The sequence below is a fragment of the Rhinopithecus roxellana genome, chromosome 21, assembly GCF_007565055.1.
Source record: "Rhinopithecus roxellana isolate Shanxi Qingling chromosome 21, ASM756505v1, whole genome shotgun sequence".
In the NCBI taxonomy this organism is placed as follows: Eukaryota; Metazoa; Chordata; class Mammalia; order Primates; family Cercopithecidae; genus Rhinopithecus; species Rhinopithecus roxellana.
In genome coordinates this window covers 38,969,087-38,991,567 of record NC_044569.1, presented here as the reverse complement: position 1 = coordinate 38,991,567, position 22,481 = coordinate 38,969,087, and the positions used below count along the sequence as shown (strand labels likewise).

The 22,481-nt window shown below is 51.6% G+C and overlaps 2 protein-coding genes across 10 annotated transcripts in view; both read right to left on the bottom strand.

Annotated features, from left to right (window-relative positions):
* Window positions 1-7,953: 7,953 nt before the first annotated feature.
* Window positions 7,954-13,174, bottom strand: LOC115895473. Its single transcript, XM_030925821.1, has 4 exons — window positions 13,126-13,174; window positions 10,891-11,064; window positions 9,436-9,675; window positions 7,954-8,779 (listed from the first exon to the last, which is right to left on the bottom strand). Exons 1-4 carry the CDS (start codon window positions 13,172-13,174, stop codon window positions 8,379-8,381), a joined length of 864 nt encoding a protein of 287 aa, XP_030781681.1. The 3' UTR covers window positions 7,954-8,378.
* Window positions 12,697-22,481, bottom strand: part of ATP9B (ATPase phospholipid transporting 9B (putative)) — a 302,593-nt gene continuing 292,808 nt past the window's right edge. For 5 of the 9 annotated variants that reach the window (XM_030925838.1, XM_030925840.1, XM_030925835.1 and 2 more), the window contains 4 exons: window positions 17,613-17,670; window positions 16,396-16,599; window positions 15,196-15,228; window positions 12,697-13,439 (listed from right to left, as the gene is read on the bottom strand). In XM_030925838.1, coding sequence (XP_030781698.1) covers window positions 13,303-13,439; window positions 15,196-15,228; window positions 16,396-16,599; window positions 17,613-17,670 — 432 coding nt within the window. In that variant the 3' untranslated portion in view covers window positions 12,697-13,302. Of the gene's footprint in view, window positions 13,440-15,195; window positions 15,229-15,254; window positions 16,305-16,395; window positions 16,600-17,612; window positions 17,671-22,481 lie in introns of those variants that run through there. The other 4 variants (XM_030925836.1, XM_030925837.1, XM_030925839.1 and 1 more) reach the window with 4 other exon arrangements.

Genomic DNA, 22,481 nt, shown 5'->3' with positions numbered 1-22,481 from the left:
CTCTGGCCTCAAACCGCCTGAGCTTGTTTGATGGCCTAGAACATGGCCCATCCTGGAGAACGTTACTTGTGCGCTTGAGAAGAATGTGTATTCTGCTGCCGTTGGGTGGAGTGTGCTGGCTATAGATATCTGGCAGGTCTAATTGGTTGATACTGTTGTTCAGGCCTTCTGTTTCCTTGTTATCTGCCTGGTTGTTGTATCCATTACTGGAAGTGGGGTATCAAAGTCCCCATTCTCTCTTGTTGAACTGCTTCTCCCCTCATTCTGTGAGTTTTTGCTTCATAGATTTTGGAACTCTCTTATTAGCTGCACATGTTTACAATTGTATCTTTCTCACGGATTAGTGTTTTTTTATCATTATGAAACATTCCTCCTTAATAACACCTTTTTTAAAAAGCCTGTTTTGTCTAACAGCAGCCACTCCACCTTTCCTTCGGGTGTCATCTTTTGCCATCGTTTTAGTCTACGGTGTGCCTTTGAATAGAAAGTGTGTCTCCTGTAGACAGCATAATGTTGGGTCATGTTTTCTTAATTCAGTCTGACAGGCTTTGCTTTCTGATTGGTTGTTAAATGCACTCACATTTAATGTTATTGAACTTTACTTTTCATTTCTATTCTATTCCACTTTACTTTTCATTTTCTATTTTTCTTATGTCTTTCCTTCATTTAATTCTTTATTGATTTATTTGCATTAAGTGAATTATTTTCTAGTGTAGTTTTTGAACTTTTGTTGTTGTTTTAGTGATTGCTCTAGTATGTACCATATACATTTTGACTCCAGTGACACACAAAACACTATTCCTATGTAGCTGGCTCCATTCCCTTCCCCCTTTTATACATTCTACATTATAAACAGTAACGTTACAAACCTAAGAATACGTTGTGATAACCATTATTTTACCATCTGTGGTTATTTCTTTAGTCCAATATAGCTTTGTTCTCATTCACTTCCTTTGCATTGTTACTGGCACTATGCATATATTGCATTTCTGTAAGTTACAGGCCCAACATTATATTTTATATACATTATTTTATACAATCACTTTTCACACCAGTTATAGAAAGAGAAAAATATGTATTTGTACCGTCTTATGAAATTACATAATTACCTTAAGAGGCACTCTGTTTTTTTCATGTGATTTCAAATTACTGTCTAAAGTTTCTTGCTCACTGCCTGAAGAACTTTAGTATTTTTTGTAAGGTGGGTCAGCTAGCAACAAACTCTGTTTGTCTGAAAAAGTCTTTTTTTTTTTTTTCTTGAGACGGAGTCTTGCTCTGTCACCCGGGCTGGAGTGCAGTGGCTGGATCTCAGCCAGGATGGTCTCGATCTCCTGACCTCATGATCCGCCTGTCTCGGCCTCCCCAAGTGCTGGGATTACAGGCTTGAGCCACCGCGCCCGGCTAGAAGTCTTTATTTCACCTTCATTCTTGAAAGAAAGCTCTGCTGAGTATAGGATTTGGGATTGACAGGTTTCCTCCCTCCCTCCCTCCCTCCCTCTGCCTCCCCCTCCTCTCCTCTCCCCTCCCCCCTCCTCTCCTCTCCCCTCTCCTCTCCTCTCCTTTGGTGGTCATCCCACTGCCTCTCGCTCACATCGTTGCTGCTCAGAAGTCACTTGTTAACCTTACTGGTGTTCCCTTGTAAGTGATGCATTATTTTATTGTTTCGGCTTTTGAGATTTTCTCATTATTGACTTTCAGCATTTTTACTAATAATGTGTGGGTCTGTGGGCCTCTTTAGCTTTGCCCCAGTTGGAGTTCATTAAGATTCCTGCTTTTGTAGGTTATTTTTTAAAACTAATCTGCGATATTTTCAACCATTATTTCTTTTAATATTTTTTCATCCCTTTTTTCCTTTCCTTTCCTTCTAGGACACCCCTTGTGTGGGCTGGTGCCCTCGAGGGCATCCCTGGTGCCCTCAGCTCTCCAAGGCTCCCCTTGGTCTCCTTCACTCTATTTGCTCCCTGTTCTGGGCTTGCATAATCTCTACTGATGTATCTTCAAGTTCACTTTCGTTCTTCTGCCAGTTCAAATCGATCGCTGAGCCCCGGTAGTGAAGGGTTCACTTCAGTGACTGCACCTTCCAACTCCGGAATTTCCACTGGTTCTTTTTTATACTTTCGATCAAGTCTCTACGTGATGTGACATTGTTGTCCAGCCTTCTTTAATCAAGATTTACTTTAGTTCTCTGAGCATGTAAGGGATGTGTTGGCCTTTTTCCATTCAATCCAATATCTGGTCATTCTCCCAGGCAGTTTCTGTTGTCTGCTTTTTAAAAAATTTAAATGTGGGGGTCACACTCTTGTGTTTCTTTGCATGCCTCCTATTTTGTTGGAAACTGGGCATTTTAAACAATGTATTATAGCAGCTCTGGATACTGGTCCCCCTGTGTGGGGCTTGTTATTTGCTTATTTACTTGTCTAGTGACTTCTGAGATTACTGCAGTGAAGCCTGTTCCGTGCACTGCGCCCTCCGCCAGCAAAGTTACACCTCTGGCTTGCTCCGTAGGGAGAGGAGGCTTCCGTGTGCCCAGAGCCACCCTGGAATGACAGGATTTTAAGAGAGATCTCTTCCTCTCTTTTTCTGACCGCACCCAGCTGTTCAATTCCACCAACAGCCATTGGATTGCTCTGTTGTTTTTAACAATATCTGGGGCATAAATTACTCTACAAACTACTCCAATTAAATAGTGCCTTCTTTGAAGGAAGAGTTTCTGATGTCCATGTGTGATGTCTGTTTTGACCCCTGGAGGCCCCTCACAGCTATTACATTCCTAAATCTAGGCTAAATCGTCTTTAAATCCATGAATGTCCCAAATAGGAGCTTTCAGTTTCTCCCATGTTCTGCTGAAAATGAAGTCGGTTCTTTTGGGAGGAGATGAGAAGCTATCTCTTTCACTTACTGCTTCTCACTCCAGGCAAAATCTCTGAGCCAGTGCTCTGGAGCTGGGGATGGGGACAACGGCCTCAGTGTGAATGACACGTCCATCTCCAGGAGCTGAGTGCTGAGAGGGCAGCATCCTGAGACCCCACTGGCCTCTCCTGGCCTGGAATCACTGCCCTGTCAGTAGGGGCAAAGGTAGTCGCACCCTGTCTTCTCAGTGTGCCACACCCAAGGCCCAGCCTCCCACCCATGAGTGTGGGGACCAGGCAGAAGGGAGCCCCCACTCCTCCACCGGACTCCCCAGGACATAGCAGCCCCAGCAACAGGCAGATGGGGCAGGATGAGAAACAGTGGCATCTTGCCCTCCCAGGGTCACTCTCCCCTACCCACCTGTGTCCTCAGCTGCAGCCGCTCCTGCCAGAGTGGGAGGGGGAGGGTAGGAGGGGGTGACTTTGGTTTAAATACCAAATACATTCACCTTTCCTAGTAAAGGTGATTAAAAAAAAAAATCAGGTCTTTTTCAATAGGTGTGTCTTCACTTGCTGTGTGTCCTTAGGACCATTTCCAGAGACTGTAAATGGCTGGGGGTTTTTAACTCCACCAGTTTCCTGGGGATGGGTTCACAGAGCACGTCAGCTCCCATGTGAGAAGCCACTCGCCCACAGGTCAAGTTTGGATTCCAGTCCCCAGTGCACCTATGGGAGCCAATAGTAACAGCCTTCACCTCTCAGGGTAGATCAATGAGAGGCACCTGCTAATGGCTCAATACAGCACAATCATTATTTCAGAACAATGCTGTTGTGAATTGAACTGCGTCCTCCAAAATGATTCATTAAAGTCCCTGGTCTCTGGGAATGAGACCTAATTTGGTAACTGGAATCTCTGCAGTTGTAACTAGTTAAGATGGTGTCAATTAAGGGGACTCCAGTGATGACTGGTGCCCTCATAAGAGAAGACAGACAAGGGGAATGTGGTGTGCCGACAGAGGCAGAGACTGGAATGATGTCCCCATGTGCCAAGGAGCACCTGGACTACCATGAGCTGGAAGAGGAAGGGAAGGGACCTCTGTGGCAGGTTCCAGAAGGCACTTGGCCATGCTGACCCTTGACTGTGCCTTCTGGCCTCCACAACTGTGAGGTCACGTTTCTGCCATTCAAGCCACCCAGTTTGTGGTCATTTGTGATGGCAGCCCCAGGAAACCAACCCAAAGGGCAGTGGTTTTCTCTCTTTTTTTTTTTTTTTTTTTGAGATGCAGTCTCGCTCTGTTGCCCAGGCTGGAATGCAGTGGCACAATCCCGGCTCACTGCAAACTCCACCTCCCTGGTTCAAGCGGTTCTCCTGCCTCAGCCTCCCAAGTAGCTGGGATTACAGGTGCCGCCACCGCACCTGGCTAATTTTTGTATTTTTAGTAGAGACGGGGTTTCACCATGTTGGTCAGACTGGTCTCGAACTCCTGATCTCGTGATCCACCCGCCTCGGCCTCCCAAAGTGCTGGGATTACAGGCATGAGACACCGTGCCTGGCCGGGCAGTGTTTTTCATTCCTTCCGGGATACCACGCCTGTCACAGTGCACTGTGGCCTTTCCTAGAATGTGTATCCCCTCTCAGGTGGCCTGGCAGCACCCACACCACACTAAGACGCTCCCTTCCAGGCCAGTGCCCTGACGTGGGCCCCATGGCCAGGGCACTCCTGCTAGACAGAGCACTCCCTGTGGGATGACCTTTGCTTGAGGACCTCCACTGCCTGGCTGAAACTCCAGGGGCTCATGGGAATGTTCCCAGTCCCGCCATAGCCCATGCGGGGGCATAGCCCACCCAAGGCCAGGGAGGCCCGCCTGCTGCTGCCTCGCAGCCGCAGGGAACTGCGTTCTCTTCCTCTGAAGCCAGGGCCTGAAGAGCGCCCTCCTGGGGAAGCTGTGGACCCTGGGCTGCCATGGAGACAGGGACTCCAGAGGCCGATTCCATGCCCTGCTCAAGCCCCTGAGTCTAGTGGGACCTGAGAGCCTGCCCCTAGGGTCTTCACCTTGGTGAGGAAGCAACTTCCCTTTTCTGCTCAATCGAGTTTAATGTGGATTCTGTCACTCACACCTGAAGGAGGCCTAGTTCACAGGAAGGCCACAGCTGAACAGGATCCTTCTTCCTCCACGGGAGTGGGGCCGCAAGAATACAGGCAGATGAAACAGCAACTCTAGCCAGAGGGAAGCTCCCGGTGAGGAGACTGGGCCAGGCCAGCACAGCTGCTGCAGCCATCTGGGCCTCACACACCACGCTAGGCAAGAAAAATGTCCCCTTTAAACCTCGATTTCTCTTAGAAAACACAAAGAGGGCTGAGTTGACACTCCACTAGTGTGCACGGGGGTGGGGAAAGGGTACCACGTGTGTGTCCCAGGGAGATGCGACCCCTTCAGGGAAGTGCCAGGGGCCTGCGTCAGCCTGAGGCCAATGAGGACAGCTTCACAGAGATGCAATGGTCCTGCATAGCTGCGTCTTAAGAAGTCAGGAATGTGTGCAAAGCCTGGGGCAGAGGCACTCTGTGCTTCGGAGCCTGTCTTCTCTGTTCTGCACTTTGCAGGACAAGCAGTGGCTGTCATGGTGTGCCCGCCCCTCTCACAGTGCCAGACGGCTGAGGCAGGAGGGCCCAGAGCTGCCTCCTGATCCTGCAGGTCTGCTCTTTTCGCTAACGCTGGTCGAGAGGTAAATAAATCACGTTTTTAGTTTCTGGCAAGTTTGGGTTTGCCCCTGTGAACTCACAATTATTTTCCTCTTCCAAAATAGTAATAGTTTTCAAATGGCAATATTCCAACATTTTTCTTTAAACTGCTTGATTTACCCAAATCTGTTTAATTAGGTAGCAACCCAAGGCGAGTCATTTCTGCCCCGGCCTTGGGCAGTGAGGCTGCGCTTTCTATTTTCCTTCCTGATGCTCAGCCACTCTCCTTCTGATGCACGTGCAGAGCATTCCTGACTGCAGGGTGATGGGGCAGGCCCTGGTGGTGTGGCCTGGCTGCTCTGCCTGGGGCTTTGGTCCAGGACTCCCATTACCTGCCTGTGGGAACAGAACCCGCCCTAGACGAAGCATGAGACTGGGCCACGGCCTGGGTTCACTGAGCTTCCCAAACTGTTTTGAAAGTGTTTTGGCTCAATAAAGCTCTAAACAAGTTTTGCCAGGCACTTTTTCCATTAATTTTTGAACCTGAGTGAGTTTCAAGCGAAACCTAACCCTGCAGTTCTGGCTCATTACACTTCACTCATGGAGATGCTGGGCTGGGGCCGTCTGGTGCCGGAGAAGAGATGCTCTTTACAAAGCGGTCAGGGCCTTGCTGCTTCTGAGAGACAGGAAGTGGCGTCTGCCAAAGTGCGAGGGCACATGAACCCTCAACACCGAGGTGGCCACTGCAGGCTGGGAGCAGGGATGGGGGTGGAGTCATGGGTCAATGCCCAGCAGAGCAGCCCAGCACCTGCACCTGGGGCTTGCCCGGCTCCGCCCCACTCAGACAGCCCCTTTGAGGTTTAATCGTGGTAAAATGGCCATAACATGAAATTTACCATCTTAGCCATCTTTTAAAGTGCATTCACGTTGTGCAAACATCTCCACCATCCCCTCCAGAGCTTTCTCATCCTCCCAAACTGAAGCCCTGCCCGCGAAACAGCGACTTTCCTCCCTCCCAGCCCTGGCCGCCACCTGCTCTCTGTCTCCACGGATCTGACAACTCTGGGGCCTCCAATGAGTGGACTGGGATGGGGCTTGTCCTTCTGTGCCGTCTTCAGCTTGGCAGGACGTCCTCAAGGCACCTCCGCAGCTTGGCCCGTGTCTGAATTTCTTCCTTGTTAAGGCTGAGTCACATCCCTGTGGATGGGTTGGGCCCCACCGTGGGTCCCTCCTCTGTCCATGGACACTCGAGTGACCTTCCCCTTTGGCTGCTGTGTGCACCAGTGGTGGGCAGGCAGCTCTTCCAGACCTGCTTTCTGTTCTCTCTGATGGCGTGGTGACTGTGTGCAGCTTCCTGGGGGCTGCGGTCCTCCCAGTGCTCGCCCACATGCCCCTTTTTAGTGGACGGAGCCTGGGGTCCCTGAAGATGGCCCCGCTAGGGTCCCCAGGGTGACTTGGGGACAAGGAGTGTGTGTCTCCCTGTCTCTCTCCACTCCCTCCCGTGTCTGCCTCTCTCTCTCTGCCCCCGGCAAGTGTGGTGTCTGGGCGCCGCTGAGAGACCTCCCTCGTCACTCCTGTGTTCTCAGGTTTATAGACCTCAGAGGCTGGGGCGGGGGGCAGCAGGGTGCCCCCATCCTTGCCATGGGTCTGGCCTAGGCCTGGAGGGTGGCCTGCCAGGGGGGCTGCAGGTCGGGGTGTCCCCTCCTGGGCGGTGTGACCGTCACGGGGCTGCAGAGGTGTGCAGCTGAGTGACCAGCCACCCTGGACACCTGGGACCAAGACACCTGTGGGTCCCCCAGTGCATGATCTGGGTGGCCATGGGCTCTGGGCGATCTGCAGTGGGGCGGACACCTCCTTGTCACTGCTGCCCCGCAGTACTCCTGAGAACTTGTGTGGGGCCTGAACTGCAGGCTCTGGGAAGGGCTGCAGGGGACAGTCTGTCTTCATGAGTCCACACTGAGGGGCATTTCAGAACCCATAGGTGGCCTGTGGATTGGGGCAGGGCCTAGAAGGGCCGAAGCAACCAAGCCGGGCCCCAGAGGAGAGGCTGCAGCCCCATGGGTGCAGGTGGGCGTGACCCAGGACTGGGATGCCCAGACCAGCCCAGGACGGGCTTTCCAACGCAGGCTGTGCTTAGGTTTCAGCATTTCAGGTTTCCTGTGCCCCAGCCCTGCAAGGTCTCCCAGCCCCGCACAGCCAGGGAGGCTGGCTTTGGTCCCCAGGCCCGACTCACCTGCTGCCGGCTCATCCCTGCTCACCCAGCCCTGTGAGTCAGTGTCAGGGATGCTTGGGTTTCCCTAAGTGCACAGCTCCACAGTTCTCAGCCGGGCTGTACCGTTAGCCATGTCTCTGCTGGTTCCCTGGCACAGTTGCCCCCACAGCCCCCACCCCTGGCTGGGCCCCCTGCACAGTCCCCACGCTGGGTCTGGGTCCTGGTCCTCAGGTCACTGAGAGCTGAGACGAGCGATGACGGTGCAGCTCAGGGCCCGATTCTGTCCCGGCCCACCCCGCTCTCCTCTTACTGCCTTTTGTTTCTTCTCATTTTGTCACAAATTAGGAGGGGGGAGGACTCAAGGAGGCCAAGGGGAGGGCCCTGTCCCCAGGTGAAGGCACAGAGCCCAGAGGATGCAGCAAGAATTTTCACAGGGGACCGTGGATGGCATCAGTCCAGGTGGTTCCTAGAAACAGGCAGAGCCAGAGACAGCCAGTGCCCCTGGTAAGGGGGCTGTGGCAGTGATGCCCCCATACTGGCCCCATGCTCCTGTCCTGTGGACCCGGTTCTCTCATTTTCTCGTCTAGACAGTTACTCCCACCTGGACGGCCCCAGCTGGACAAGCCGAGGCTCAGGTCAAGAGGACACAGGACAGTGGGACAGGAGCAGGGTGGACAGGAGCAGGGTGGACAGGAGCAGGGCAGGCTGGCCCAGGAGCCTGGCGCATCCTGGACTGGGCACCCACAGCCCCTGACCACCAGCCCTGCAGGGTCCGCACGAGCATCTGTGCCTGGGAGTCAGCACGAACACGTGGCCCGGGACCCCAGTTAACCCCACTGTCTGCACGGGGCTCCCCATTGTCGATGGAAGTGAAGGGGGCAGTCTCAGAGCCCGAGCTACTGTGAGGATAACTCGGGAGCTCTCGCGGATTCTCCTTCTCCTGGCGGAGTGCTTCCTGTGATTGTGCTGGACACACTGGTGTGGGCACAGGAACAAACCTTCAGCTAGGAGAATCGGCAGTATTTTCTCCCCAGCACCTACAGGCAGTGAATGTTAGGTTTACAACTTCTGAGGGACTACAACTGGACCCATTAGAGACAAACTGAAATGCAGACAATTAAAAGTGTCCCTGAGGGCGGCGGGCACCCGCGATGGAAGCTGGTGGTGCAGCTCCTTCTCGTGGCCCCAGCTCTTCTGCACAGCCTGGCCCGGGGCAGCTGCAGGCGGGAGAAGCGGGACACACTCGGGATGGCCCTTGTTTTGCTTGTCTTTCCCTGGGGCCCCCGGGGGAGGTCAGGAGCCCCCATCCGGCCAGGCCTCACCCCAGCAGGATGCCCTGAGGAAGGAACACAGGGTCTACAGGGCCAGAGGTTGCTCCACACGGGGCAGCCCCCAAGGAAAGGCCTCCTCGAGGGAATCAGCATCACGACATCCCATTACTCCAGGGCAAGAGCCTTGCTGCCTCCCCACCTGCAAACACAGCTGTGCTTGACCCCAGGGAGAAACTGAGGCAAGCTGTGAGAGGGCCTCTTGGGACAGGGAGAAGGTCTGAGGCTGACTGCTGCTGGGCTTTGCGGTGATGGGGGAACCAGCCACGGCAGACGGTGCCCCCTCAGCTGCCCCACGCAGTCTCCCAGGCAACCCAATGACAGCAACAAGTGCTGGGAGCCCAATTTTAAAACGGTCACTTCACCTAAAAATCCAGATTTCTGACTTGCAGCGACGCCTGATCTCAGGGCCTCCCTCTCTTCCTTAATGAGGGGCGGATATTCCAAAGGCCACGTTGTGTCTTTTCCAGGACATGGTCTGTGCTGGCCTCGTCTTTCTAGATCTGGACCCCAACACTTCTGTTCACATCTCAGGTCACAACCAGGGTGATGTCCACCCCCAGCGCAGATGAGCTCAACGCCTGCAGCCTTCCAGCCCCAGAACTCTCAGGACCCAGGCAGAGGTGGGGCTGGAGGATTTCTGGATTCTCTTCCAGGCCCACAGGCGCAGGACAATCCATTTTGGAAAATCCTGTCATTAGCGTGAGCATTGAGGACTCAGCAGAACTGGCACGAGGACCCCCTTCCTCCCGGGCTTCTGCTCAGCCATGGCCACCCGAGGGGCTGACCAACACCTGGGATGGGTAGTGGGAGCTGAGGCAGCCCTCCACGGGGGACACTCTCCCCATCCAGACACACTAACACCTCCTGTGTACAAGTGCCCGTGGGACGGGAGGAAACTTCAGCGAGAGCAGACTGGCTTTCCTGGGGACCCCGTTTCAGGGGTTGCTTGTTGGCACTCAGCAGGACACCATATTCAGAGGAATCCCCAAGCCATCAGCTTCTCTAACCCCCAAAATCCGAGCTGGAGCTGGGATGTTGGCCCAGGTGGCCTCGCAGGTGCCATTTCGTGGCTTCTGGCTCCCCCTTCTGGAACCGCCTGAAATGACACCCATCTGCAGTAGCAGGACCCGCAGCCTTGGGTGGGGGGGTGCCTGGTGTCCCCTCTACGGCCCAGGACTTAGGTGCTGGGGACTGGGGCGGGGGGGGGGGTGCCCCTGAGTGGGACCGAGTGGCTTGCTCAGTTGTGCCGGGGGGGCCTTGGAGGTGGTAACCCCAGCGGAATCCCTGACCCTAGGAAGGGTGCACCTGGGCCTGCCCATGACCGTCTCAGAAGGGAGGTAAGGCCAGCTTGTTTGGTAAACTGTCAGGGTCTTGCTACAGGTTTCTCTGCTGGGCCCTCACAGGAGAGGAAGGCACTGGTGGCCGTCGGGGGTACGGACTTACAGGCTCTGGGAATGCAGTGCGGCCCTCAAGGCATGGCCGTCACTGACCTGGAATCGGATGAGACTATGGAAAACAGTGGCGAATCCTCACCCATCTGCCGCCCCTGCTGGGTGCTGGCACTCTGCTCTCGTCACCCCAGAGCACCAGGCCCCAGTCTTGGGTCTGAGCACAAGCTGCTCTGATGACAGGCTTTGCTTGTATCTTCTTGCCCTCGGCTTCAACCTCCCCTTTCCAAGGAGTCTCCCAAGGCTGCCAGCCCTGCTGGTTCTTCCGCAGCACTTACCTCCCTGTGACCAGCTATTCCAGGTGGCGGACAGGACTGTGAGGGTCACGCCTCTACACGTAAACCTAGAAACACGGGGCCAGCACAGCACCGGATGCTCGGGGACGCTGCCCATCACACGCAGAAAGGAGGAACGGGCTCCTCCTCCTGCAGCACCGCTGACTCCGGACACGCAGAATGCTCTCCCCAGGCTGGGCACCCTCCTGAAGGGCTCTGGGGCTGTACGGCCGGCTCAGAATTTCTAGGGCTGACACAGGTCCAGAACCTAAAAAGCAATGAGGTTACACCGCAAGCTGGTAGCCGGTGGAAGCACAGCCTCTCTGACCTCAGAGCTGGTTCCTGAACTGGAGCTGGAACTGGATCTAATGCCCATCTAATGACCCTTTAGCGGGCTATTATTTTCTTTAATCTAGCAGAGAATCCGTGTCACAGACCCGTTCCGACTGCCTTGCTGCATGCCCCTCGTCTGCCGGGAACGCCCTGTCCATCTCATTTCACCCTCACAACGTGGGGGTGATTTTCGTTTACAGAGGAGAAAACCCCTTCCTCCTCCAGTCTCCACCTGCCCCTAACACATCTCGATTTCTCCAGACGTCTTCAACTGTCTCCTAATCAGGATCCAACTGATCTAAGGCTGGTCGTTTATCTGAAAGCTGTACTGCAGTGTTATTCCCAAAGGCTCAGGGGTTCAGCTTTTCTCAGGTTATCTACAACGTTATCATTCGATTAGTGTCACAGGTGGGTGGTTTATTTGTAAAGGTGCACGGGGGAGCAGCCTCTGATTTGCACTTGGCCTCCACCCCCGAGGCCCGAGTGTGTGACCCCATCTCCTGAGCTGCTGGCTGTGGACTTAAGATTTCTACCGTCCCAACGCCCCTGACACAAACTGCTCCGGCAGAAGCGATACAGACACGTAAGATCCAAGTCAGCCCCAGCCAGGATGTGACTTCTGGGCGACACCGACTTGGTGCACAGAAGGGAAAATCCCAGGCAGCCCCCGGCAGCGACCGGACGCCCAGATCAGCGAGCGGACGCCAGCGACACCTTGTGGGGACGCAGGAAATCGCACCCTCGCAGGGCCAGGCCCGCCTGGAAATGCAGGACGCTGGGGACAGAGGCAGCGGACTCCATTCCAAAGGCGCTGTTGCGGGGTGGGGAAGACAGGCAGCTTCATTGCTCTCTGTGGCTATTTCGTCCTCCGCAAAGCTGCGGGGCACGGCAGGTGGGTGCTGGGCAGCCCCTCCGCTGGTTGGTGAAATGCCCTTGGAGCCCCACGCACACAGCGCGGCCAGGATTTCAGGTGACAGGGCCCAACCTGATGGGAAACGACGCGGAAAATGAGCAGGTGAAACTCCTGGCAGAGGCTGCGGCGCCTGCGTGGAAAATACAGAGAAACTCCCCTTTGAACCAAGAGGCCTGGTGTTTGACCAACTTCTGCTGAGGCCTCCAAGAAGGGGCACTGCTGCAGGCGGCACAACACACCGGTTTCGAGAAACACCCCAGGCACAGGACACAACTGAGAAAATGAACTCCTGGCCCCAAGGACCTTCCCAGATTCACAGAAGCGAGGGGTCTGGCTGGGCGACACCATGAATGCAGCGTGGCAACCGTACAGGCTTTCATCATCTCAATTGGTGCGTGTTTCCAACCAAGTAAACTAGGAAACCCATGACCAGGCAAGTGGGCTATCTTAGGGGATGTGAGTTTTACAGGACAGCTGATTTCTACCCATAGAAATGGCGTTCGAGTGTGATTTTGCAAATATAAAAAGGATGAGGAGAGGCGTGCCAGCAGCAGTCTCTGGGCAATGATTTACATTGGTGGCTGCAGTGGAATTATGTTCAGAAACGCCACTGTTTGTGCGACTTGCCTTCAGAGCGTGTGAGGAGAACAGCTCTTCATGTGAGAACTCAGTAACTCGAGTGTTTTTACTGAAAAGCGAAATACGAGTATAAAGCGAGGTGTCTTCAGCAAAGGGCAGGCCGTCTGTCTGAGCAGGAGCTGCAGCTGGTGTGGACACGGGTCTCTGTGGAGCCTCAATTTTATTACATTTGAGTAGGAATGACTGTGTGTTATAACATCAAAGAAAGAATTTGAATGTTAGGGAATTGCAGAAATTAAACTTTCATTCTAATTCTCAGAATGCCAGAGTAAGATAAACCCTTTACAGTAACAGTAAAATAATTCGGGCTCATTTTCAGTAGAAACTCAAAGCTGCTTCAATATGGAAACAGGATTTTGACAAACACAAAAGAAGAAAGAAAAGCAGGGGTGAAGCCCACACTGAGAGGGAGAGGCCGTTCTGGCATCTGTGCCCTGGGCTCGCCTGGCAGGGGTGACATCCCTGCACTAAAAGGGACAGGCCGTCCCGGCATCGGTGCCCTGGGCTTGCCTGGCGTACCCTCCCTTTCTCGTGGTGCTCGCTTGGTAGCAATGGCAAACCCTGTGTTCACTGGAAAGGGCAGAAGGTGCTGGGACCAGCCCGCTGGGGGTGCACAACCCCTTAGGAGGCCAGCTTGCAGTAGCTTGGTGGAGACAGCTTGCGCCTCAGGTACTTGAGGACATACAGCGGGAGGCAGCTGACCACGGTGATTGCCGACACTTTCCACAAGAAGGCCACGGTGGTGATAAAGGCAACATCTGTTGGCAGGAAACAGAAAAAAAGGTAAGAGCCGACAAGAAGCCCTGGGCCCTCATGGCCACAGCCATAGACCTGGCCAGGCCACCGGGCGGTCTCAGGTTGCCACGGAAATATCACCGTACATTTATAGGAGCCCAGCTCCAAATCTCAGGTTTTCTTGACTGCAGAATTGTTTGACCCGCATACCGGGCATAATTCATTCTTCTTTTAATGGAACAAACAAACCAAAGCATTATAAAGAGATTGTAGGCCAGGTGCAGTGGCTGTAATCGCAGCACTTTTGGGAGGCCAAGGCAGACGGCTCACTTGAGGTCAGGAGTTTGAGACCAGCCTGGCCAACATGGGAAAACCTCATCTCTACAAAAAAGACAACAAAACATTAGCCGGGCGCGGTGGTGGGCACCTGTAATCGCAGCTACCGGGGAGGAGGAGGCAGGAGAATTGCTTGAACCCAGGAGGCAGAGGTTTCAGTGAGCTGAGATCACACCACTGCACTCCAGCCTGGGGACAGAGTGAGACTACATCTCAAAAAAAAAAAAAAGTTGCAGGCCGGCTACGGTGGCTCACGCCTGTAATCCTAGAACTTTGGTAGGCTGAGGCGGGTGGATCACCTGAGGTCAGGAGTTTGAGACCAGCCTGGCCAACATGGGGAAACCTTGTCTCTACTAAAAATACAAAAATTATCCCGGTGTGGTGGTTGGCGCCTATAATCCCAGCTACTCAGGAGGCTGAGGCAGGAGAATCACTTGAACTCAGGAGGTAGAGGTTGCAGTGAGCCAAGATCGCACCACTGCACTCCAGCCTGGGTAACAAGAGTGAGACTTTGTCTCCAAAAAAAAAAAAAAAAGGGGTTGCAGATGACTAATGTCACCAAATACCACTAAATGGGTAGACAATGCTCTGTGGCAGAATTTGTAAAGGCACTGAAGCACTGGAATAGACACCTACTCACCTAACCTGTGGGAGTGGTTTGGACGATCTAGGCTAGCCATTTTTGTTTTGGTTTTTGTTTTTTAAAGGTAGAGTTGACTTTATGAGGGCCTGGGGGCATCAGAGGGCAGCCAGCAGTCCCATCTGCCACACAAATGCTCAGACCGGTCTGCTCTTAGAGGCGCTGAGCCTGGCCCACCCAGAGAATGTTCTCGCCTATTACCCTCCCAGCATCCCCACAGAAGAACCATGTACTCACCATGGCCGAGCTGTGCTGCTAATGACTAGGCCACTTACATTCCTCACAAGAAGAGGAGGTGAGAAACTGGATATTTACATACTTTGAATCTACATATAGTGGAAATCCCTTTAGACTGTTGCTGGGTGGGATAAAAAGATCTATGGAGCAGAGTTAGAGGCCTTGGTAAAATAAATGAGAGGGCAGCGCCGGATCGCTGTATGAAGGGGAAGTCCTACGTGTGTGTGTGCTCATTTTCTGAAGACCCTGGAAGTGTTTTCCAGGAGCTCAGCCCCTACAACTGAAAAGGCAAAAACATGTTTAAGGGACTTGTGCAATCCTCAGCAGATGGCAGGATGCCTGGCCCCTTCCCCTCATTCAGGGCCACCAAGCCCCCAGCAGGCAAGCCAGCAGCACTCAGCCCACGACGAGCCAAGTAAGCACATGGCCACCAGCTTACGTGACATCAGAGTTTGTGAGGAACACTGAATTAGAGGAAGGTTTATTTTTCTGATTAGTTAAGTATCTTTATCAATATTGTTTGGCTAAATTTCTACACTTTTGAAAGAAATGATAACTTTACCTACCTAAGAAAGCTCCAAAAGACACTCTGCCTATACCTGTTCCAAAATAGGAATAAAGAAAATAAAGGACAGATTAAAGGAGATACCGGGTATTTCAAGGGGTTAGCAAACTAATAAGAAACACATTAAAAGCAATAAAATGGCAGGTGCAAGATGCGTTTTCAATGTGGTTTTAACCTCTCATTTCCCAGCCTGTTACCATACAACTGTTTAAACATCACTGAAACCCAACAGTTAAATTTCCTGTGTCTGAGAACCACACACCTTGGCATTCCCCTAGGAGACAGAGACCTATTCAGGTCTGAGGAGCTCACCACAGAAGGTGCATGTGCTGGAGGGCTGGCCATGTTCTGCAGGTGCGAAAGGAGCTCTGCACATTCGTTCACATGTACGTAAGCACGTTACTGCTGATCTTCAGACCCGTTCCTAACGGGAAGTGATACCATCTCCAGTTTGCAGATGCAAAAGCTGACGCTCAAAGCGGTGGTGAGTCCTGCCCACGTCTGTGGCGTCTGTCTTTGTCATTTTGTGAGCTCACTGTGGCACTTAGCGTGTTCACGTGTCCCTGAGTATGTTAATTCATGATCATACATGAAAATATTCTAAAAGCCGATTTTCAAAAGAAAAATAATTAGGACATTAGAATTAGAAAATAACCATTTCTTAGAAGCCACGGGTATCTTCTGAGAGTTCTTTTATGTAAGAACAAGAATATTTCACATTTTCCTCCATAGAGATTCACCACTGCACGAACACTCAGGCACTGAGATGGGGACAGGTGTACACGCAGCTCTGTGTTCACTTCCCGCGGGTCTGAGTCCGGCTCCGTGTTCACTTCCCGCGGGTCTGAGTCCGGCTCCGTGTTCACTTCCCACGGGTCTGAGTCCCAGCTGCTCCCGAGTGGCTGTGCTGCTCATGTCAGGGGACCAGCCAGTGACCAACAGGGCTCAGCGCCTCCTGTCAGGGGACCAGTCAGCCAGTAATAGACGGGGCTCAGCGCCTCCTGTCAGGGGACCAGCCAGCAGTGACCAACAGGGCACCGCACCTTCATCTGTGGTGCAGGGATGGTAAGAGCAGGCACTTTCTGATACGGGTTTTACCATGATCCACAACTTAAGACAACGTATTCAGAAGTAACAATAAGAAAATGCTTCAAAATCATGAGTAGACAATGATTCAGAAAACAATTCCAAGGCAACTTACCAAAATATTCATTGAGAAAAGCGAGTGAGGACACGTAGCAGCCCAGGCTGAGAAACTCGGCCACCACCATCAGCCAGTGCCATGTGCGGACGGTCAGCGCCACCATCAGCAGCTCGGTCAGGATCAGTGCAGTGAAGGAGATGGCCACCACGTGGACGAACTCGGACTCGAAGAGCACCAGGGCCCCGTACATGAGGATGCCACCTGAAAAACAGCGGAAGCTTTTTCCACGCACACGAGCAGGGTGTAAGCAGCTAGAGGAAACAGCCTGGAACCAGCAGCCTCACTGAAGACCCTTAAACATAGCGGATAGGCTGGGCGCAATGGCTCACATCTGTCATCCCAGCACTTTGGGAGGCTGAGGCGGGTGGATCACGAGGTCAGAAGTTTGAGACCAGCCTGGCCAACATGCTGAAACCCCATCTCTACTAAAGATACAAAAAAATTAGCCAGGCGTGATGGCGCACACCTGTAATCCCAGCTACTCAGGAGGCCAAGGCAGGAGAATCGCTTGAACCCAGGAGACAGAGGTTGCAGTGAACTGAGACCACACCACTGCACTCCAGCCTGGGCAACAGAGTGAGACTCTGTCAAAAAAAAAAAGGCAGATAATGGTCATGCCCATGCTTCATGCTGATGAACAAATCGCTTAAACTCTGGATTATGGACAAAATAAGATGGGATCCCAGCTGGATCAGTTAGAAATGGCAAATAGAGGCTGACAAACGTTCTCATCTCTGGTTGCAAAGCCACACCTCTACTACCTCTACTTCAATTAGGGTAAATAGTTATGTGTTGCATGTAACTAATGGATCTGATCTGTTAGTTATACTTTCAACAATCTCCCATTTATATGAACACTAAACAAAGCAGCTAATGGCTTCTCCTTACAGAACTCAGATTCCTCAAAGTCTTTTCATCACTCTATGAAAGAAAGCCATTGTGCAGGGAATACAATGTGGTAAGTGCTTGTTAAAATCTTTCTGGATTAACATTTAATTAAAAACTAAGTCAGTTTTTGGGTGACATGCATCAGTTAAAAAAAAAAGGGCCCATGTTGCTGGAATATCGATTGATAAGACAAACGGAAGGCAGTATTTAACTGCTGATGACATTTTAAGCTGTTGGAATTTAATCTGCAAGTAAGAACAGTATTGCTAAAAGAAGACCAAAATAAAAAAACTCTTTAGTCCAGTAAACTAAGGATCCCGTCTTACCTTGGTAAATACTGATGAAAACCCAGATGAGGAAGGTTTTGAAGGACAAGGACCTTCCCTAGGGAAACAGTGGGAGAGTGTCGTTAACGCACGGAACCACCTGCTTGACCCACAGACCCCGGGGCCACAAGCCCCATCCGTGCCAACCCAGCCACCTGGTCTACCAGCATTTCAGGGTGCCTTTTCCTGACACCCAAATCCTGAAGAAGCTGCCTGGGCCCCACACGTGTCCACTGGTGCCTGAGGTTAGAGGTTCATGTTCTCTTCTGTTTGACCTGCCGTCTTGTTCGATGTTTAAGCCATAGTTCTAGTAAGCCAGGAGTGATGTATACAAGCGAACATTTCAATGAACCAGGGGGGAAAGGCTCTTGGGAATAAAAACATTTTCCCTTATTGTGAACAAATACTTCTGTATTTACTGTTTAGTTTTTTCAGATCAAAAGATACAAAAGGTAACAGCTCTTCAGTAAGGATGGCACATCCCAACTGAAGTAAAAAATTATCCCTTAAACCCTTGTTGGAGAACATGTCACATCCATAACCCCGCGTGGACGGAATGGGTCCTGGTGCCAGGCTCTTCACTCTGCGAGTTGAAGGCAGGTGATGAGGGGGCCGGAGGCCGGGGAGCTCTGGCCCACAGGGTTGCTTGTCCCGCCGCACCCCTGAAGATGAATTCAGAGTCCAAGAAGAGAGGCTGAGTCATTAACAACCGCCCTGACTTGTTGGTGCCAAGGAGCTGTCAACAGTGACGCGTGCTGCGAGGCCCTGTCTTGATGCGAGGACTTCGTTTACTTGACACCTTCGCGTCTCTCAGTGACGCAGGGCAGACGTCGTTTCCATTTACAGACAACGATAACTTGAGAAGTTCCGTGATTGCCTTAGGTTCTCGCTGGAGGCTGTGGGTGCTAAGTGTAGTCTGCTGATCAGAGCCCGAAGTCCTACCCTGATTTAGAGCTTCCCCACCCAAGGGGGAGATTCTCCGAAGGACAGGAAGTGGTCTAAAGAGCCACAGAGGAAAGACAAACCCTCACGGAAGCTCAGGGGACATGGAAGACAGCAGGGAAGATGGAGGACGGTGACAGGCTGTGCTCAGGGCCCATCTGAAGCCGCACCTGCCTGAGTCTGCTGAAGACCTTTACACACAGGCATGAGCCATTACAGAACAGAGGCGCGGGTGCTGGAACTGTGGTTATATTCCTGCAGGAGCCCACCAGTGGCAGATTTACTAATTATCATTCTAGTTGTAGTTTAAATATAAAAGACAAGTGTGGTGACGTATTAAGTGTTTTCCTAGGTTGAAAGGGTTCGTGTGAAGATGCTGACGGAGCCTGAGCCCTTACCACACGTGAATATGAAAAGGAAGATTCAAACTCACTGTGATTAAAAAGCACTACTACTGTTTTTTTTTGTTGTTTTTTGTTTTTCGAGACGGAGTCTGGCTCTGTCGCCCAGGCTGGAGTGCAGTGGCCGGATCTCTGCTCACTGCAAGCTCCGCCTCCCGGGTTCACGCCATTCTCCTGCCTCAGCCTCCCGAGTAGCTGGGACTACAGGTGCCCACCACCTCGCCCAGCTAGTTTTCTTTTTTGTATTTTTTAGTAGAGATGGGGTTTCACCGTGTTAGCCAGGATGGTCTCGATCTCCTGACCTGGTGATCCGCCCGCCTCGGCCTCCCAAAGTGCTGGGATTACAGGTGTGAGCCACCGCGCCCAGCCAAGCACCGATTTTTAAAAAGCAAGAAACTTTTAAGTTAAACCGTTTATATGCTCTAAGTAAGTTCTCGCGGCACGTATTTCCCGAGGACATTTCTCTCCCTGGGTAATGGTAGGTGTTTGGTCTTTGCTCATGAAATTCATCTGTAATTAAGTACCTGGCTCATTTTAATCAAAAACTGTAAAAGGAAATTTATTTTGACATAAGAAAGAAAAGGCTATTTTGTGGCCTGATTTGCTGAAGTGTATTCAGTTTTATTCATGCGGGACAATGATGCGCGTCTACGTGGAAAGATAAAGCGGCATCTGTGCGGCTCTCTTGTTAGGAGCTGCCAACAGGGAGCCAGCACCTCAGACCCGCACCTGTGGGCTGTTCCGTATTAAAGCAGATGATATTACAAATTAATAAAAGCAAAGACAACAGAACAGGTACAAAAACCATCAATAAAATAGATAGTTTGAGAAAAGCATGTGTCCACCTCCTATTAATGGCTCCCAGACTGTAGCTGAGAACAAAATCCTATTATATTTGACGGTACAGACACGTTACTCACAGAAGCAATTCATTCACTAAGGATTTCATGTGATGGACAAAGTTGCTTTTCCTGGGCCAGGTACCACTTCACTTGGTTTAGGAAGAGGAAGACGTCTGTCACTCTGACTGATGCCCCCGTATATGTGGAATACCTGTAGTGGAGTCCTGCCTAGCACACAGCCTTCCTGCTGCATCCTTGGGCTCAGGACTTAATCTCTGTGCCTCAGTTCCCTCCTCTGTGAAACAGAAGTAATAGTGGCATGTGGCGCACATGCATGAAATAAAATGAGCCATGAAATAAAATACGCACAATGCCAGCAGCATAGTAAATATTCACTGAATGCTACTGTTATATTTACCAATTAAATATTATGGATTCAGAATGTATATTTCTATTGTACCAAAAAACGTAAAAAATAAAATCAAGCAAATTTTTTTTTTTTTTTTGAGATGGAGTCTCGCTCTGTCGCCCAAGCTGGAGTGCAGTGGCGCAATCTCAGCTTATTGCAACCTCCGCCTCCCAGGTTCAAGCGATTCTCCTGCCTCAGCCTCCCTAGTGGCTGCGATTACAGGTGTGCACCACCACGCCCAGCTAATTGTTGTACTTTTAGTAGAGACGGGGTTTTGCCATGTTGGCCAGGATGGCCTCGAACTCCTGACCTCAGGTGATCTGTCCGCCTTGGCCTCCCGAAGTGCTGGGATTACAAGCGTGAGCCACTGTGCCCGCTCAAATCAAGCAAATTTTAAGGAAAGATTAACACCTTAAAGTCATATGCACACAATTATTCGTTTGGAAGGCTCAGGGTGGCGGTGCACGGAGCACGCTGATGCGTGCGTGACATAAGACGGGGTCCCTCTGCGTGGATCAGCACTGTGGGATGAGACCAGCCCCTCCAAAATGCCAGGGCTCCTGTCCTGAGTCTATAACCACTGTTCTCACTATTACATTTATTCTCCCAGCCTACCTCCACAATATACTTTCTCTGATTCTTTTTTTTTTTTTTTTGAGATGGAGTCTCGCTTTGTCACCTAGGCTGGAGTGCAGTGGCGCAATCTCAGCTTATTGCAACCTCCGCCTCCCAGGTTCAAGCGATTCTCCTGCCTCAGCCTCCCTAGTGGCTGCGATTACAGGTGTGCACCACCACGCCCAGCTAATTGTTGTACTTTTAGTAGAGATGGGGTTTTGCCATGTTGGCCAGGATGGCCTCGAACTCCTGACCTCAGGTGATCTGTCCGCCTTGGCCTCCCGAAGTGCTGGGATTACAAGCGTGAGCCACTGTGCCCGCTCAAATCAAGCAAATTTTAAGGAAAGATTAACACCTTAAAGTCATATGCACACAATTATTCGTTTGGAAGGCTCAGGGTGGCGGTGCACGGAGCACGCTGATGCGTGCGTGACATAAGACGGGGTCCCTCTGCGTGGATCAGCACTGTGGGATGAGACCAGCCCCTCCAAAATGCCAGGGCTCCTGTCCTGAGTCTATAACCACTGTTCTCACTATTACATTTATTCTCCCAGCCTACCTCCACAATATACTTTCTCTGATTCTTTTTTTTTTTTTTTTTTGAGATGGAGTCTCGCTTTGTCACCTAGGCTGGAGTGCAGTGGCGCAATCTCGGCTCACTGCAAGCCCCACCTCCCGGGTTCCTGCCATTCTCCTGCCTCAGCCTCCTGAGTAGCTGGGACTACAGGCACCTGCCAGCACACCCGGCTAATTTTTTGTATTTTTAGTAGAGACAGGATTTCACTGTGTTAGCCAGGATGGTCTCGATCTCCTGACCTTGTGATCTGTCCGCCTTGGCCTCCCGAAGTGCTGGGATTACAAGCGTGAGCCACTGTGCCCGCTCAAATCAAGCAAATTTTAAGGAAAGATTAACACCTTAAAGTCATATGCACACAATTATTCGTTTGGAAGGCTCAGGGTGGCGGTGCACGGAGCACGCTGATGCGTGCGTGACATAAGACGGGGTCCCTCTGCGTGGATCAGCACTGTGGGATGAGACCAGCCCCTCCAAAATGCCAGGGCTCCTGTCCTGAGTCTATAACCACTGTTCTCACTATTACATTTATTCTCCCAGCCTACCTCCACAATATACTTTCTCTGATTCTTTTTTTTTTTTTTTTTGAGATGGAGTCTCGCTTTGTCACCTAGGCTGGAGTGCAGTGGCGCAATCTCGGCTCACTGCAAGCCCCACCTCCCGGGTTCCTGCCATTCTCCTGCCTCAGCCTCCTGAGTAGCTGGGACTACAGGCACCTGCCAGCACACCCGGCTAATTTTTTGTATTTTTAGTAGAGACAGGATTTCACTGTGTTAGCCAGGATGGTCTCGATCTCCTGACCTTGTGATCTGTCCGCCTTGGCCTCCCGAAGTGCTGGGATTACAAGCGTGAGCCACTGTGCCCGCTCAAATCAAGCAAATTTTAAGGAAAGATTAACACCTTAAAGTCATATGCACACAATTATTCGTTTGGAAGGCTCAGGGTGGCGGTGCACGGAGCACGCTGATGCGTGCGTGACATAAGACGGGGTCCCTCTGCGTGGATCAGCACTGTGGGATGAGACCAGCCCCTCCAAAATGCCAGGGCTCCTGTCCTGAGTCTATAACCACTGTTCTCACTATTACA